Source organism: Heloderma suspectum, chromosome 2 (genome assembly GCF_057233095.1).
Source record: "Heloderma suspectum isolate Gila_16-S chromosome 2, 16-S_ref, whole genome shotgun sequence".
Classification (NCBI taxonomy): Eukaryota; Metazoa; Chordata; class Lepidosauria; order Squamata; family Helodermatidae; genus Heloderma; species Heloderma suspectum.
The window spans coordinates 142472212-142489859 of NC_139459.1; the positions used below are offsets into that span (position 1 = coordinate 142472212).

The window sequence follows — 17648 nt, forward strand, 5'->3', positions numbered from 1 at the left end:
AAGGAAGGGAGGGAGGCTAGCTCCGCCCCCCATTGCAAATAGCAGGGGCATGGGGGCCTGATTCTGGATTTGGAACCCTCCTCCCACCACACCACAGTTCAGATCTGGCTCACACATTCCCATGCTGGCTATACATTTTTCTTAAATCTTGCATGCCAGGGCTAACTATGTGACAAACTTCTCATACAGTTTGGCCCCCAGTTGCACCTAGTACCATATTCCGTGCTTTTTCTGCAAATCAGTCGAATTGTGGCATAGAAACAGCCCTGTTTATGTTCCCCCAACACAACTGGCCCCCATATTTCTCGTCCAGTCTGTACTTCCTGCTGAATTGGCAATCTGAAACTCCAGGGAGACACTTCAGTCTTACACCTTCCAGCTTGATCCAGGCCCACGTGGATCATGATGCCTGTGTCATGTCACACGATACCCAACCAATCAGAAGTCCACTTTCTGCTAAGAATCCCCCTTTGAAGGTGGCTTTCTGCTGCCTCAATAACAGGTCAGGTCATTGGCGACACTGTGCCCAGCCTGAACTGGATGGAGAGAGAAGCAGCAGGAGAGACACCCATCCATTCCAGGCGGTATTGGTAGGAATGTGAACATGAGGAAGGATATGTGTGGGGGAGAGGAGAGAAAGGATTAGGAAATGAGGTGGTTTTGAACACAGCCATTGTCAATTCTTCAGAGGAGACTTGCTTCTGAGGTGGGTTTGCCTGTGTGGTAAAGAATGGCTCTCTTCGTAGAGCTGTGAGGTTCTGTGAAGTTGGAACTTGGGAACAGGTTCTGGGGATCTGAAGGAACGTTTTTTAAGTTGAATAATTAAAGTATAAGATTCAGCCGGTCTTGCTGGGAAATTGCATTCCTAATGAACTTTACTCCTACACTTGAGATGTTGTTAATTTGGATGTAGCCAAGGGGTCATTACTGCTAGGATCCAGAAAATGCAGCTTACATTAGCCTCTGACCTGGGGAGCTTTCATAGTCTTTTTGTCCTTTCCACAGCCTGCCAGCCGGGGTTCTATCGCCACTCACTGGAGATGGAGCAGTGCCTCAAATGCCCCCCAAACAGCTCCTCCAGTTCTCCTGCAGCCACAAGCTGTCCCTGCCTCGAAGACTTCTTTCGGACATCCACTGAGGACCAAACTGTTGCCTGCACCCGTAAGTCCTGTGTGGGAGAACAATGGCTTCAGGGAGGAAAAACGTGTCCTTTGCAGTGCAAAGACCCGTCCACACATGCCTTAAAATGCATCTGCTGCAGTGGGGCAACAGTGTTGAATCTACTTCTCCACTCCATCCACTCCCATCCTTCACCTTGTGGGGGTGTTTCAGTGCTTTGGATATCATATGGTACAGATGTGTGAAGAGTCCAGTGCACATCAATCAAATGACCTTTCCACCCCACCCTGTGCTTTTCTGGCTAAGGATCACACCATCCGTAGCTATGTGAGAATGAATAAGACATGTGCTGTCCAATGCATGTAGGCAACTTGTGCCCGGGGACAGGGCAAGAAAATACTATCCTGGCACTGGGGTGAATGGGCCGAGTCACAGAACCCTACCACCTGTGCATTGTGTATATAAGCTTTAAGGCAGGTGCAAATAGGACTCAAACCTCTTTGGAGGATCACACTGTTAACTCCCTCCCTCCTTTGCCTTTCCAGGCCCTCCTTCAGCTCCTCGCAATGTCAGCTTCTCCCTTGTGGGGACTCAGGTCTCCCTTTCGTGGCAGCCCCCCATTGATCAGGGTGGGCGCAAGGATCTCTCCTACAATGTCTCCTGCCAACGCTGTCATTTCCTGGTCTGTGAACCCTGTGGGAGTGGCGTGGCTTTTTCCCCCAGCGCGTTAGGCCTCACCAGGCCAAGTGTGGTTGTGGATGGCCTGGAGGCTTACACCAATTACAGCTTCATTGTACGGGCTCATAATGGTGTGTCATCCGAGCTGAGCCTTGCCTCACACAGTAGCACCAGTTCTCCCGTCTGGGTGTCTGTGGGCCATGCAGGTGAGTCACTGTGGTGAGTATGGGGAAGAGATCTTTCCGGCCTCTGGAAGTGAGCAACCAAAGCAAATAAATGTTCTAGTAGTTGTTGTTGTTCAGTCGTTCAGTCGTGTCCGTCTCTTCGTGACCCCATAGCTGAACTGTATTTCTCTTCATGCCGCCCTCATTAGTTAAGTGCAGTGAGAGGTGTGTGTGTGTTAAGTATTGTTATGCAAGAATCCCGATGAGGGGTCCCTCAATAAAGCTGCAAACAACTCAGGACAAGGATACTTAAGTGTTCACCTGATCCCCTACTGCCTGTGTGGTTGATGCTCTCACCAAAAAATTGCCCCCTGGTGGTATCCAAGATTTCTGAAGCTCCATCCATCATGACTCAGAGTGCTTTTACTGCCTCAGTGCTCACTCTCTGGAAGTCCCTACAAATCAAGCAGGAACCAGCCCTTCTGGGTTTTCAGCACCTCCTGAAAATACACCTTTTCTAACAGGCATTCCCAGGAATGCAATCTTGCCCTCTGTATTTTCCACTCTTGTTTTTGTACATCTCTTAGAAATTTCTTTAATGTAAGCTATTCATAATTATCAGTCAATAGCTGGTGTCTTGTAGTGGTTAAGAGTGTGAGTTCAAATTTTCTGTCAGCCAGAGGTAGCCCTAAGGCACGGGTCATTCTGTTTGCTTCATAAAGCCCATAGAATTTGGGGGTGGGGGTGGTAAGGCCTAACATTTATTTTAGTTCACACAGTATGAAAAGACTAATTAGAAGGTATTGTGCAGCTATTCCATATTTTTCTTCGTAATGGATTTTCTGCAGTAAGAAAGAAGATGGAAGAAGCCGTGGGAAAATACAGGGGCAGGGGGGTCCAAGTGAAAGACAATGATGTCTGGACTCACCGTACAGTTCTGTGAATGAGGCAAGGCGATGGTGTGATAAAAGTCTTGTCTGGAAGCACCCAGACAGTCAACAAAACCATTTCCTAAATCTCTGTTATGCCTTCCAGCCCCACCAGAGGCCACTATTGCAAATATATTTAATCTGCAAAATGCTGATAGTTAGTGCATCAGTGGAAAAGGGAAATTCTAATACTTGGATCTAGGAGTTGCCAGTGATAGAAAAAAACTCTTTGAGCAACATAGTTCCAAGGTGACATGATAAACATGTGAAATGCCCAGCCCTGGCCCAAGCACCACCGGCACTGCCACCACCTCCCTCCCTCCCTCCTTGGCTGGTCCTTCTGTGCTGCCTGATGTGCTTGATGTGATATGTGCTATGATATGATATGTGCTATGATGTGCTATAGGGCTGGCCCTGGAAATGCCCCTTGTCTGTTTCTGGGGATTCAGGTTGTTATGCCACAGAAACAGGGTAATAAAGACATTTGATCTTCTTGAGTGCAGAGTACAAGGCAGTCCAGGGCATATCTAATAGTGCTGTGCTGAAAATTTCAATTCTTCTATTTTTGGCATTTCAGGGCGGGGGGAACAAGCTCTGGCAAAAGAGGCTGGGGAGGTGAAACTTTCAAACAACTTTCTCCTTGGGGAAGAGGACAGGATTTCCGCTTACATTTTTAAGTGTAGGTGGTAGCTGAGGTGTCTTCTTTCTATTTTTTTTTTTTTACTTTAAAAATGCCCCCTGCACTTGCAGCAACCTAGGACTCTTTATAAAGATGCTTCTCCAGCCTGGCAGCTCTTTTGCAACTCCCATGAGACCACGTGACCTCGCTTTCTCCTATAGGCATTCAGGAAGAACTCCCAGGCTCTTAGCAAAGCAAGAACAAACGGGGCTTTTAGTGCTTTAGAAAAATTCTGTTCTTCCTTTCAGCAATGCAGAGCAAGCAAGAGTTTTTCTAAAGCTCCAAAAGTCCCCATTTGTGCTTGTCTGCACCAGCCCAAGACTCTTTGAAAAGAGGCTTCTGCAGCCTGGGAGTTCCTCCTGAATGTCTATAGGAGAGGACGAGGTCACGTGGTCTCATGGGAGTTCAAGAAGTGCTGTCAGGCTGGAGAAGCCTGTCTATAAAGAGTCTCATGCTGGGGGTGTTTTTCAAATAACAACATTTCAAAAGATAAAAAGAAGATCCTTCAGCCAGCTCCCAAACTTAAACAAGTATGTGGAAACCCTGTCCCCCTCTCCAAGGAGAAAATTATTTGAAATGTTCTCCTTCCCTGTGAAAGAGGCAGAAAAAACAATGCCTCTTTCGCAGGGAGAGAGAAAAATTCCCCAAAATAGGGGGCAGGATTTGGCACAGCACTAATATCTAAGCTTAGGCAGGTTGTGGCATAGAGGAGGCTTTGTGGCAAGTCACTTGCTGTGCTCACTCTATAAAGACACTTGAACTTGGGAGCTTCTGCACGATGTCCCTGAGGACTTCCTCTGAAAAGCAAACAACAACTGATTAAAGAATTTCACACAATCATTCTACATCCCTCTCTTTTCCACTCTGCCTCCTTGGTCCAAATGGTAGGTTGTGTCAAAAATAGGCCCTTCATTAGCACAGTCATGTCTAGCCAACTTTTTCATGACCTGGATTTCACCAGCCCCACCTTTTATCTCATCATGGGAACAGGCTGCCTCACCTTCCAGTTGCTCCTCAGAAACAAGACCTTCCAGTCTTTATTACACGTGTATCCCACCTTTCCTGCAGGTCTTCAGGTTTTCCTATTTCATTAATGCAACAGCTCCGAGTGGTAGGTTAGGTAGCTCTAAGAGAGAAAGAGTTACTGAGCCAAGAAACCAGTGAGATTCATAAGGAAGTGGAGGGGCTGGGCAATTTTAAAAAAAAGTTTAATAAAAGCAACAAAGATTATCAGTTCAATTGTTAAATAACACAAACTATGAACAAATCAATTATAATAATGGAAATACATATAAATTGCTTTTTGGAAGGTTGCTGGCAAATTGTGCTCCATGGGTGAGATCTGTCTGTTCCCCACTCTGCTGCCCTCAGGGAATCCAAAATCTGCCAGTTGAAGCAGCCACCTCACCTTACCTCACAGCAGGACCATCTCTCTAAGAGACTTAGTGAGGCTGGTGCTACCTGCACTAAGCCAGGAAAAGCAGCGACATCTACAGCTTTTGCTGTGAGAATGTGGATGCATTGCCAGCCTGCTGCAAAGGGCAGGTTATGCTTTGATCCCCTCCCTTTCCTTTCTGCGCAGCCCCTGTCGTGGTGACCAATCTTGTCCTGGATCGGCGGAATGAAAGCAGCCTCTCTGTGACTTGGCTACCAACACGGCATCGCAGTCAGAGCTCTGTGAACTACGAGGTTATGTACTTTGAGAAGGTGAGATGTGCTCTTCTACCGCTCACCTCCAGAAAATGTTCTTGCATTTCATGAGCTGCTCAAATCCTAGACAACAGCCTGATTGCTCACTTTCTACAGGGAGAAGAGAAACACTATACTGTGCAACACCTTCAGGAGCCACAAGTGACCCTGACAAACCTGCAGCCTGACACAGCCTACCTGTTGCGTGTACGCTCCATCACCCCATTGGGACCGGGACTATTTTCCCAGGAGCAGGAATTCCGCACTCTGCCGCAAGGTAGGCCTTTGATGGCCCACTTCTTTGTAGAAGAGGGATTCTTGCTAATGGACTTTGGGCCAAACTAGATGCAAGAGACAATCCAGGTTGGGATTTTGTCGTGGGGTGTGGGGAACCCTTTCCCTTACGCTCTTTTCCCATTTGGGGATAAACAAAGAGGCCACCAGTGGAATCAGGAACTCAGCAGGCTGCCTCCATTTGTACTGGCAACCCAACCAGAAGTTACGGAGGTTATTTAGTGAACGTCACTGCTGGCTGTGGTGTGGCATCCTATTCACAGTAGGAAAACAGCAAACCTGATCAGGCTTTAACCTCGCCCCACCCCCACCCTTCCCCACCAATCAAGATGGCAGTTTCTCTGCTGCTAATGGCCACAGAGAAACGGCCATCTTGATCAGGACCTCTGGTGGCGGGAGGTTAAAGCAAGAGTAACCTGCAGTGGTTAACATGCAACTGTGGCCTGCATTCCGTCATCATGAACAGAGGCAGACCGAGACCGCAGCAAGTGCTTTTTTAAATGGCGCTACCAAAATATCATTTTAGCAAAATATGGTTTGACTTTGCCCCAGAGGATTTTGTTGATCTATAGTATAAAAATGCCATTAAATAAATACATAGGCTGAAAGGAACAATTGAATGATTTCAGTTCTGTGTTAGACTTAATGCAAATGCCTTTCCTTTGGTGACTGAGAACTGCTTCTTCATTTGCATAGCAGTCATGTTGGCTGCCCACAACTACCTTGACGTTACACCAGTTTCTGCCAATAAATGCACGAAGTGTGAAGGGCAGATACCAGTCCCTAAGCTCTTGGGGACACAAACCAGTGATTTCTGTGGCTTTCTGGTGCCTGCTTACTGCTTGTTTTGGGATGCTCATCTGTTTTTCACACTTTATGCATTTCCTGTGGGATACACCAGTGTATCTGTATCGAGCACAATTGCCGTGTGAAGTTTCTCTGGCATCCATCTGGTTCTCAGTGCAGCAAGATAAATAAGATCAGCAAAGACATTTGGGAAGCAGGAACAGCGGAAATAGCCAACTGTGGTTTCTAAAAGAAATGATCAAAATGGAATTCGGGAGTGAAAAATGCACTGGAAAAATTACCAATACACCACTCAGTATTGAAAGTGTAATTGGGCTCCGGCCAGCCAACCACTCACAAGCGATCCTGTGCCAGCACTGGGGGGACATTTAGCATTTATATATTGGACATACATTTCTAACAGTCTTTCTAATGACCCTTATAGATCAGGCATTGGATCCAGGATCTGCCTTCCATGAGAGTGAGGGACTTCCCATGATGCGAGGAAGGGCTCCACGCACAGAAAGTCCCCCCACCTGAGCTTTGGGGATCCCCCCTCCCCTCCACAACTCACCCCATTCATCAGGGTCTCCTGACTCTTTGTGTAGCATTTTCAGGGGGCTGGAGGGGCTGCCATGGGAAGGAGGGTGCGGGGGAGTCCACTTCCAAGCCCAGGACTTTATAAACAAACATGAATTTGATAAATAAGGTTGATGAATAAGAGGGAAAGAACAAACCCAGGGTATTCTGCTCATTCGGTTGGGTTTTAAGTCAAGCTTCCTTCATATGCTTATTAAAGTATGTAGTGTAGCAAGGTTGTGCCTGCCTGCCTGGGGGTCAATGATGCCTACCCTGGTGCTGGCCAAATCATCCACTTACAAGCAGTTTGATGCCCACCTTAAATACTAAAGATAGCATTAACCCATATTGCAAGAAGCATGTCACTAGAATCTACATACGAAGAGTATGACTCATGGAACCTACCACTCCGAGGAGGTGAGGGTTGTGCATTGTTCTTGGGGGTTGTATTCTATGTGTAGGAACCACTTCCACATTGCATTCGGTAATCCAGTGGCAGCTGGGTACAATCCCACTGCCCCACCATACGTTGAATAAATGTGTTTTCACAGAGGTACACGAATAGGGCTCTTCCGCCACTGGAATGAAGTCTGTAACCTGTCCTTTATCCTTGCAGACACTGGAGTGCCGTCTGGAGGAGTGATTGTCTCAATTATCTTTGGAATCCTGCTGTTTATTGGTTTGGTTGCAGGACTCATCATTTTCCGGCGAAGGTAGAGACGGCATTCCCAAGGGTGGAGGCCGTGTGGAAAAATTCTCTCAACACGGAGAATTTGCCTGCTTTGTTTGTATCTCTGGATGGCGGTGGTCTTCATGCTGATGTTTGTTCTTGTCCCTTTCAGGCATGCTCATCATCGCCGAGCACGACCATGCCACAAACAGTCTGGCTACAACCCAGGTGAGACCTCAAGGTCAGGAAAGGCAAACGGGCAGATGAGAGGCTCCGGCCTTCCGAGGTCTAAGCAGCAAGTCCCAGGCCAAGGAGCCAGGCAGGCATTTGAAAGCACCAGAAGCCACTTCAGTGAGGGGTGGTCAGGAGTGGAGAGATCTGGGGGGGAAGGGAGGGTTAACCTTTCTCCACCAATGTCTTTCTACTCCAAACTGCCCCCCCACACACACACACACATATTGGCAAGGACAAACTCGTCATTGAAAGCAGACAGAGGGAAAAGCTGGGAGGGGGATTTGGTGTGAGGAAATGCATGGTGGGAATGTTAAGCACTCCCTTCCCTCTGCCATGCCTTTGTTCCTACTCAGACTTCCCAGAAGCATCCTTTGCTCTTCTAAAACAGTTGTTAGGCTGCCATTGCTTTTTCTGCACAGGGAAAATTTCAGGAATCCGGTGCTTTCTCAGGGCATCCATTTCATGCAAGGCAGATGGCATCTGTGGGGGTGGAGAGGACAACCCACGGAAGCAGACTGAGTAAAAAAAAAAAAAAAAAAATCAAATCCAGGTGTTGAATCCAGACTTAGTCATACCTAGAGTGAACGCATTGAAAAGAATGGGGCTTATGTTAGTCATGAATTTGTTGTTGTTCAGTCGTTCAGTCGTGCCCAACTCTTCGTGACCCCATGGACCATAGCGCGCCAGGCCTTCCTGTCCTGCGCTCTCTCCCGGAGTGTGCTCAAGTTCATATTCATTGCATCGGTGATGCTATCTAGCCATCTCATCCTCTGCCGTCCCCTTCTCCTTTTGCCTTCAGTCTTTCCCAGCATCAGGGTCTTTTCCAGAGAGTTTTCTCTTCGCATTACGTGGCCAAAATATTTGAGCTTCAGCTTCAGTATCTGTCCTTCCAATGAGCACTCAGGGTTGATTTCCTTTAGGATTGACTGATTTGACCTCCTTGCAGTCCAGGGGACTTGTAAGAGTCTTCTCCAGCACCACAGTTCGAAAGCATCAATTCTTCGGCGCTCAGCCTTCCTTATAGTCCAGCTCTCACAGCCATACATTACTACTGGGAAAACCATAGCTTTGATTAGCTGGACCTTTGTCGGCAAGGTGATGTCTCTGCTTCTTACTATGCTGTCTAGGTTTGCCATAGCTTTCCTCCCAAGGAGCAAGCGTCTTTTAATTTCATGGCTACAGTCACCGTCTGCGGTGATCTTGGAGCCCAAGAAAGTAAAATCTGTCACTGCTTCCATTTCTTCCCCTTCTATATGCCAGGAAGTGATAGGGCCAGATGCCATGATCTTAGTTTTCTTAATGTTGAGTTTCAAACCAGCTTTTGCACTCTCCTCTTTCACCCTCAACAAGAGGCTCTTTAGATCCTCTTCGCTTTCTGCCATTAGGGTGGTATCGTCTGCATATCGGAGGTTGTTGATAATTCTCCCAGCAATCTTAATTCCGACCTCTGATTCATCCAACCCGGCATTTCTCATGATGTACTCTGCATATAAGTTAAATAATCAGGGTGACAATACGCAGCCTTGTCGTACTCCTTTCCCAATTTTGAACCACTCAGTTGTTCCATGTCTGGTTCTTACTGTTGCTTCTTGACCCTCGTACAGGTTTCTCAGGAGACAGGTATGGTGGTCTGGTACTCCCATCACTTTCAGAATTTGCCACAGTTTGTTGTGATCCACACAATCAAAGGCTTTAGCGTAGTCAATGAAGCAGAAATAGACATTTTTCTGGAATTCTCTTGCTTTCTCCATGATGCAGCGAATGTTGGTGATTTGATCTCTAGTTCCTCTGCCTCTTCGAAACCCAGGTTGTACTTCCAGTAGTTCTCGATTCGCATACTGCTGAAGCCTAGCTTGTAGGATTTTGAGCATCACCTTGCTGGCATGTGAAATGAGCGCAATTGTGCGGTAGTTTGAACACTCTTTGGCATTGCCCTTCTTTGGAATTGGAATGTAAACTGACCTTTTCCAGTCTTGCGGCCATTGTTGAGTGTCCAAATTTGTTGGCATATTGAGTGCAGCACTTTAACAGCATCATCTGTTAGGATTTTAAACAGGTCAGCTGGAATACTGTCATCTCCGCTAGCTTTGTTGTTACTAATGCTTCCTAAGGCCCACTTGACTTCACTCTCGAGGATGTCCGGCTCAAGTTCAGTGACCTCACTATCATGGCTATCAGGGACATTAAGATCTTTCCTGTATAGTTCTTCTGTGTATTCTTTCCACCTCTTCTTAATCTCATCTGCTTCTGTTAGGTGCTATTCTCTGGAACTCTGCATTCAGTTGGATATATCTTCCCCTTTCTCCCTTGCTTTTCGCTTCCCTTCTTTCCTCAGCTACTTGTAAAGCCTCATCAGACAGCCACTTGGCTTTCTTGGCTTTCTTTTTCTTTGGGATGGATTTAGTTGCTGCCTCCTGAACAATGTTACGGACTTCCGTCCATAGTTCCTCAGGCACTCTGTCTATCAGGTCTAATCCCTGAAATCTATTCCTCACCTCCACTGTATATTCATCAGGGATATGATTTAGGTCATACCTGAATGGTTTAGTGGTTTTCCCTACGTTCTTCAATTTAAGCCGAAATTTTGCAAGAAGCAGCTTATGATCTGAGCCACAGTCAGCTCCAGGTCTTGTTTTTACTGACTGTATGGAGCTTCTCCATCTTTGGCTGCAAAGTACATAATCAATCTGATTTCGATATTGACCATCTGGTGATGTCCATGTGTAGAGTCGTCTCTTGTGCTGTTGGAAAAGAGTGTTTGCTATGATCAGTGTGTTCTCTTGGCAAAACTGTATTAGCTTTTGTCCTGCTTCATTTTGTACACCAAGCCCATGCCTGCCTGTTATCCCGGTGATTTCTTGACTTCCTACTTTAGCATTCCAATCCCCTATGATGAAGAGGACATCTTTTTTTGGTGTTAGTTCTAGAAGGTGTTGTAGGTCTTCATAGAACCGATCAACCTCAGCTTCTTTGGCATCAGTGGTTGGGGCATAGACTTGAATTACTATGATGTTGAATGGTTTGCCTTGGATTCGTACTGAGATCATTCTATCGTTTTTGAGATTGTACCCCAGTACTGCTTTTCCCACCCTTTTGTTGACTATGAGTGCTACTCCATTTCTTCTAAGGGATTCTTGCCCACAATAGTAGATATGATGGTCACCTGAATTAAATTCGCCCATGCCTGTCCATTTTAGTTCGCTGATTCCCAAGATGTCGATGTTCAATCTTGCCATCTCATGTTTGACCACCTCCAGCTTGCCTTGATTCATTGATCTGACATTCCAGGTTCCTAAACAATATTGTTCTTTACAGCATCGGATTTTCTTTTCACCACCAGACACATCCACAGCTGAGTGGTCTTTCGGCTTTGGCCCAGCCGCTTCATTCTTTCTGGCGCTACTTGGAAATACCCTCTGCTCTTCCCCAGTAGTATATTGGACACCTTCCGACCTGAGGGTCTCATCTTCCGGCATCATATCTTTTAGCCTTGTGATACGTTCCATGGGGTTTTCTTGGCAAGAATCCTGGAGTGGGTTGCCATTTCCTTCTCCAGTGGACCACATTTTGTCAGAACTCTCTGCCATGACCTGTCCGTCTTGGGTGGCCCTGCAAGGCATAGCTTATGGCTTCACTGAGTTACGCAAGCCCCTTCGCCACAACAAGGCAGTGATCCATAAAGGGGGTTAGTCATGAATAGCATCCCATTAATTCAATGAGCCTACTCTATGTATGACAAAATCTTGATCCAACCCCAGATCTACATGATGGTGGTAAGTTATCTTAGGGAACACCTGGTGAGGTGGGAGAGATTATTCTAATTCAGTGTGAAAATGCAAAAACCTAACTGCAAATAATCAAATATGTTTAAATAAAAATAAATTCATTAAATAGTGATAATGAAATAAAATAAAAATTGAATACAATTTTAAAACACTGTTTGCCAAACATCCCAGTGTTTCTGCAGCTATAACACAAGAACAGGCTAGTTGTTGTTTCCCTAGAGAGGTTTGCCTACTTTGTACTCTTTATTGCATCAGGTGATTACCTTTTTATTTTCCCAGGCATTTTTAGCATTCCAGGTTTTGTTTGCATTTATATCTAGCCTTTTTTCCTCTTGCAAGGAACCCAAGGAGTTTTACATTATCTTCCTCCTCTCCATTTTATCCTCACAACAACCACCCTGTGAGGTAGGTTGGGCTGAGAGTTTGTGACTGACCCAAAGTCACCCAGTGAGCTTCCATGGTCAAGTGGAGACTAGAACCCAGATCTCCCAGCTCCCAGTCGAATACTCTCACCACTATACCACACTGGCTCTCTAGCTCTGCTGTTTTAAATCTGCTATTGCATTTTAAATATATGCACTGCTGCTAGGTTTTACTCCAGCAAGACTCAGTGAGTCTTTCTTTTTATGGGGATCTCAGTTCAGTAAACGCCAGCCCCTTTGCAGAGGCTGATGGTTGGTCTGTCCAATAATGTGGCAGCCTCCATTTCTGATGTCAGTGGTCTAGCCAGTAAATCAGAAAATTACCTAGTTGCTGGATCCACCTTCTTAATGATTCTAACTTACATCTCAAAAGCCCAAGGTGGTTGGAACCAGTCAGCCTATTTGAGAGAAGAGATTAAGGTTTGGTTTGCATTTTGGAGGACAAAAAACTGAGACAAGGCTAGATAAAACTATTCAGGTTGCCCAGCAGGGTGCCAACTGACCAGCTGCTGCTCTAGGGGACACTGTGGATCTATATTAGAAGTAGGGATTTGTCGTAGCAGGGAAGCCCATCTCTTTTGGGGCCAACAGAGCTACAAATATTTTCTGCTCTAGAATCTTTCTGGAGAAACAATTTATATTGAGAGCTCTCATTACAGATGAGATCTGGTTGAAACCTTATGTAGATCTCCAACCCTATGAAGATCCCAGCAGGGGAGTCTTAGAATTCACAAAGGAGCTGGACCCATCTGTTGTCACCATTGAGACTGTTATTGGTGAAGGTGAGTATCATTGGATGTTGCTGTGCCGAGCTCAGGAGATCCCATTTCTCCACTTGTCTATATCCCATTTTTCCTTTGAATGTTCCACAGGAGAGTTTGGGGAGGTCTATCGTGGGACTCTGCGCTTCCCGGGGAAGGAACGCATCATTGTGGCCATCAAGACCTTGAAGTCAACTTACTCAGACTCAACGTGGTGGAACTTCCTGCGTGAGGCAACCATCATGGGCCAGTTCAATCACCACAACATTGTCCGTTTGGAGGGAGTTGTCACAAAACGTAAGAGCTCAGCACTGGTGGTGCGATGGGGTTATCCTGCGTGGTGGTGGAGGAATGAGACAGACTGTACAGCAGAGAATCACCAGTGAGCATGAGGCTACTGGGTGTGAAATTGTCATAGGTCAATGGTAGAGTACAGGCTTTGTGTGCAGAAGGTTCCAGATCTCAGCTTGCAGGAATAATCCCTGCATTGTCACCTTGGAGAGCTGCTGCTAGCCAGAGTACACCATGCTGGACTAGATGGACCAAAAGTCTGGCTCTTGTATATTGCAGCTTCATATATTCAGAAGGTGAAAATGATCATTCCTTCTGGATTGGGATAAAATCAGGGGGCCACTGCCAAATTGAAGGGAAATAAGGTGAGGGCAAGTTAAAGCAGCAAGAAAGTACTGCTGGTAATTTTCCTTTTCTTCCCCCCCCCCCCCCAGGAAACCCAATGATGATTATCACAGAATACATGGAAAATGGGGCCCTGGACACCTTCTTACGGGTGAGTGACTGGACTTGTTTGGAGCAAGGATTTGTCAGCCATTTAAGCCTAGTTTTCTCTGAGGTGGTAAACTTTTGTGTGGGCTATACCACATCAGACTGCATTGGAGGTTCCCATGATAGAATGCTTTTCCCTCACACATGCACAAAATAGCTCTGCATAGAAAATGAGCGTGACAGGGAGAAGGTTAAGCTAGAACCCAGTTCCCAGCCAACTAGTTATCTGGTGCAAAACATTTTTTTGTACGGACAATCATCGCATTCTGTCCCCATCTGCTGCCAATTGCAGTCTGGTGGTTCAGGCCAGAGATGGGTTTACCACCTCAGTAAGAACTAGATGAAGGAAGGAAGCTGTTCTTTTTGCTCACTCCACCCAAGATGTTGGTTTTGAACCATAAAGTCTTTATAGTTCAGAATGAATCCGCTCCGGGTTTCAGTCAGAACCAGTCAGCACTTTGGATAGCTCCTTTAGAGTTCTGACTGGTTCTGACTGAAATCTGGAGCAGATGCACCGCCTGCTGACATTGGAGTGACCAGCCCCTACTGCGTGGTCACAGCCTTGAGAGGGTTCCACCCTTAAAGGCTGCCTAGAAATAATGTTGGATAGATTTAGATAGAGGTAAAAAAAATCCTATGCTCCCAAATTTGTAATTAGATGGTAAATTTGCTACTTAGCTGGGAAGGGGGTGTTATTGATATTTCTGCTTTCTTTTCTTTACTCATACTACTTTTTCTGTTGCTTTGTTCATTTTTTTAAATTAATTCGATAGTTTCAATTTCTGTTGTTGCTTGCCTTGGGAGATTTTTTGGTTGAAAGGCTGGACACTTAAAAGGAAAAAAGAAGCTTCAGAACTGAAGCTCTTAGATCACACTTGCACAAATTGTCACCCCCAGGCTAAATGTAGCCCATCAGGCACGTACAAGTAGCCCATCAGGAGCTCCTAAATCTCCTGGTTTTGTGGTCTGCCTGGGACTGTAAAAGTAAGAGGCTGCCAAGTGCCTGGCAAATCACTGTCCATGGCTGGTGGTCCACTGGATTTATTTTGGTGGATAGCAAGTTCTGCAGGCCTGCCTTAGATGCAGGAGCTGAGGTCTGATGGTTCATACCTGTCAGTGAAGAATGCAGGTTCTTGGCTGCAATCAGAGGCTTCTCTCTTCTTGCCTCTGTCATTTCATGCCACAATAATTCCAAGCTTCTTTCTGAGCTATGGAGCAAACAGCCGAGCACAATGGGAAGACTCATATTTTCATTTGGTGTACATTTCAGGAGAACATGGACAAGTTCAGTTCAGTGCAATTGGTGACCATGCTGCAGGGCATTGCCTCAGGGATGACTTACCTGTCAGACCGCAACTATGTACACCGGGACTTGGCCGCCCGCAACATTCTGGTATCTCATAACCTTCAGTGCAAAGTGTCAGATTTTGGTCTTTCTCGGATTTTGGAAAACGATGTGGAAGGAACTTATGAAACCAAGGTAATGTGAAAACAGGCTTAATGGGATTCTTCTTGCTGAAGGGAAAATGGGTGACATGAGCATACAGCCTCAAACCTTTAGATCACAGAAGCAATCTAGCAAAATACTCCAGTAACTTCCAGCTCAGTGCTAACTTTCCAGAACCTAAATCATGTAGTAAGGAAACAGTCAGGTGGTCTTTCAGCATATAGGAAAACCCCAATGGCAGGCTGGTCTCCTGCCCCATTTCAAACTAGATTCTTCCTCGTGGAAATTATACTACAAATACAGGAGATGCATGCATCTGATAGGCATACTGTGCAAGAAACCTTTTTATATGTCAGGAAACTGCTTTGATTTGAAGCTAGAAAACAGGAAGATGCCTTACACTGAGTCAGATCCCCTGCTCCACCTTTGCCAGGTCTCAAGGCTAGCAGCAGCTTTCCTGGTCCCAGGCCCAGAGAGGTCTCATAGCCCTGATACATGAGATCTATTGAATAGGATTGAACATGGAATGTGCTCTACCACCGAGCTATGACTCCTTCCCATTTTCTGTAGTGATACATTAAATATATGTTTATCTCATGGTGTGTCCATCCTCTGTACTGATGGGTGCAGCCCTGTTCGTGTGGTTCTTGCCACTGCTGCTGCTGCCACATTACTTTCTTTGTTGGAATAGGAGTGTAAACAGCATTGTGCCCCCCCCCAAAAAAAAACTGGACTGGGGAATCTGTCTTGGCCTTCCTTATGAACTGGAGGAAGATACTGCAGGGAAGAATATTGTTCCCACAAATGTAAAAAGCACAGTCCCGTTAATAACAGCTTGCATAAGGCTTTCAGGAAAGCTTGCAGAGAGGTGGAAGATTCCTCAAGATACAGGAGCCGTTCCTGTTTGGCCCATGACTGCTGCGTGGGCAGTTCACTTTATCTGGGGTTCTTTTTAGCACCGATTCACCTCTCTGGACCTCACTGCCACACTAGCACCCTGGGGGTGAACACAGGCATTATAAGGCAATAGCAAAAAAATGTTCTATCGAAACAGTATTGGACTTAAGTTGATCTGCTTCATTTCTGCTGCTCTGTTTTTTACGCTTAAAATGTTTTAAAGTGGCTGTTGATTTTTGAAAAATCTACTCTTCTCCGATGGTTATGTTGTTTCTACTGTGTTCTTGCTTACTATGCTAACTGTTTGATTATTGCTTTTATAATGTATTTTATTAATAGCCATCTTGGGCATCATACATGGAAAGCAGGGGTTTAAATTCAACCAATAAGTACACGTAACGAGAGAAGTCACAGCAGGCTCTCCAGCCACACTGTGAGCCTGGCTTCCTCCCAGTTCTGCCATTTGAGTAACAGATGTGCATACCAGCAAACTGAACTCTGGCTCAACCATCATTCTGGTTCAACCCCATGCTTCAGGTGGGCTTCCTGCCTTCCTTTTCTTTAATTTCAGAAGTACACGTTTGCTTACTCGTGTAGATGTTCATCCTCAAGACTTGGAAAACTAGTCCAGGAAGGGGGCAGGGAGTGGGTTTGTGACATATGAGCCAGCCAAGAGGCACAGTCCACAAATGGATCAGCCCCATTCAAGCCCTACCACACTGAAAACCAGTTAAACCATGTTGCTCACCTCAGAATAGAAGTGTATCTGTTTACAAGGCAACAAATTTCCTTTGGTACTTTGCTAATAGTAAAATAACCAAATAGCTGTATTTCAGCAGAGCGGGGGTGAACAGGAATCAGATCTCCAGACGTTTTGGACTTCAGTTCCCAGCATTCCTTACTGTCTGTACTGGCGGTGGCTTCTGGGAGTTGAACTCCCAAATGTCTGGAGAGCTACCTTCTGCCCACCCATGCAGTAGAGAGTAGAAGACCTTTCAGTCTGTAAAGGCCAAGCAGCCATTTCCATTCAAGTTGCACACTCTCTTTCAACAGGGTGGCAAGATCCCCATCCGATGGACCGCTCCTGAAGCCATTGCCCACCGAATTTTTACCTCTGCCAGTGATGTCTGGAGTTTTGGCATTGTCACATGGGAAGTATTGTCATATGGTGACAAGCCGTATGGGGATATGACCAACCAGGAGGTAAGTGGGTGAGGAGAAGCAGGATGTGTCCCTTGAACAAGCAGAGTTAAAGCATAACAAAGAGCATGTGCTTTAACTCTCGTTTCCCCACGACCCAAAGCACTACCTGGTTTCCTGAAGGGGCAGCCATAGATGGGCAGACCCATTGAAGAAATCCTCATCCATGAACCATGAATTCAGTCAGTTATTTGATCACTAAATCTGCATAAATTGGCATAGGTGAAGAAACACTGGGTTGGATCCTAAATTTTTATTCCACTGGCAGCAGCATCCCAAAGCAGAGTTCTGCTCAGAATACTGATGGAAAGATCGGGAGGTGATTTTTGCCAATTCCCCCTTCCTCTGCAGGCCCCAGCAGCAGTTAATCCCACCATTTTAGGAGGGTCTCCCAACTCTCCAGGGCATTTTTTGTGGGACTTAGGGGACTGCGGGAGGGGAGTGTAAACTAAGATTGTCTCCTCCTCAGTTCAGCCAGTGGTAAAGGAAGCCTCCTATGGGCAGAAGGAGCCCTTCTGGCTGCAAGGGACTT

The 17648-nt window shown here is 46.0% G+C and overlaps 1 protein-coding gene across 1 annotated transcript in view; it reads left to right on the plus strand.

Moving 5' to 3' along the window:
- Positions 1-17648, plus strand: part of EPHA1 (EPH receptor A1) — an 86467-nt gene that overhangs the window by 65695 nt on the left and 3124 nt on the right. The window contains exons 5-15 of the mRNA XM_084835108.1: positions 1006-1161; positions 1665-2003; positions 5152-5276; positions 5376-5535; positions 7534-7630; positions 7760-7815; positions 12688-12810; positions 12901-13086; positions 13515-13576; positions 14843-15052; positions 16970-17119. Coding sequence (XP_084691234.1) covers positions 1006-1161; positions 1665-2003; positions 5152-5276; positions 5376-5535; positions 7534-7630; positions 7760-7815; positions 12688-12810; positions 12901-13086; positions 13515-13576; positions 14843-15052; positions 16970-17119 — 1664 coding nt within the window. The remainder of the gene's footprint in view (positions 1-1005; positions 1162-1664; positions 2004-5151; positions 5277-5375; positions 5536-7533; positions 7631-7759; positions 7816-12687; positions 12811-12900; positions 13087-13514; positions 13577-14842; positions 15053-16969; positions 17120-17648) is intronic.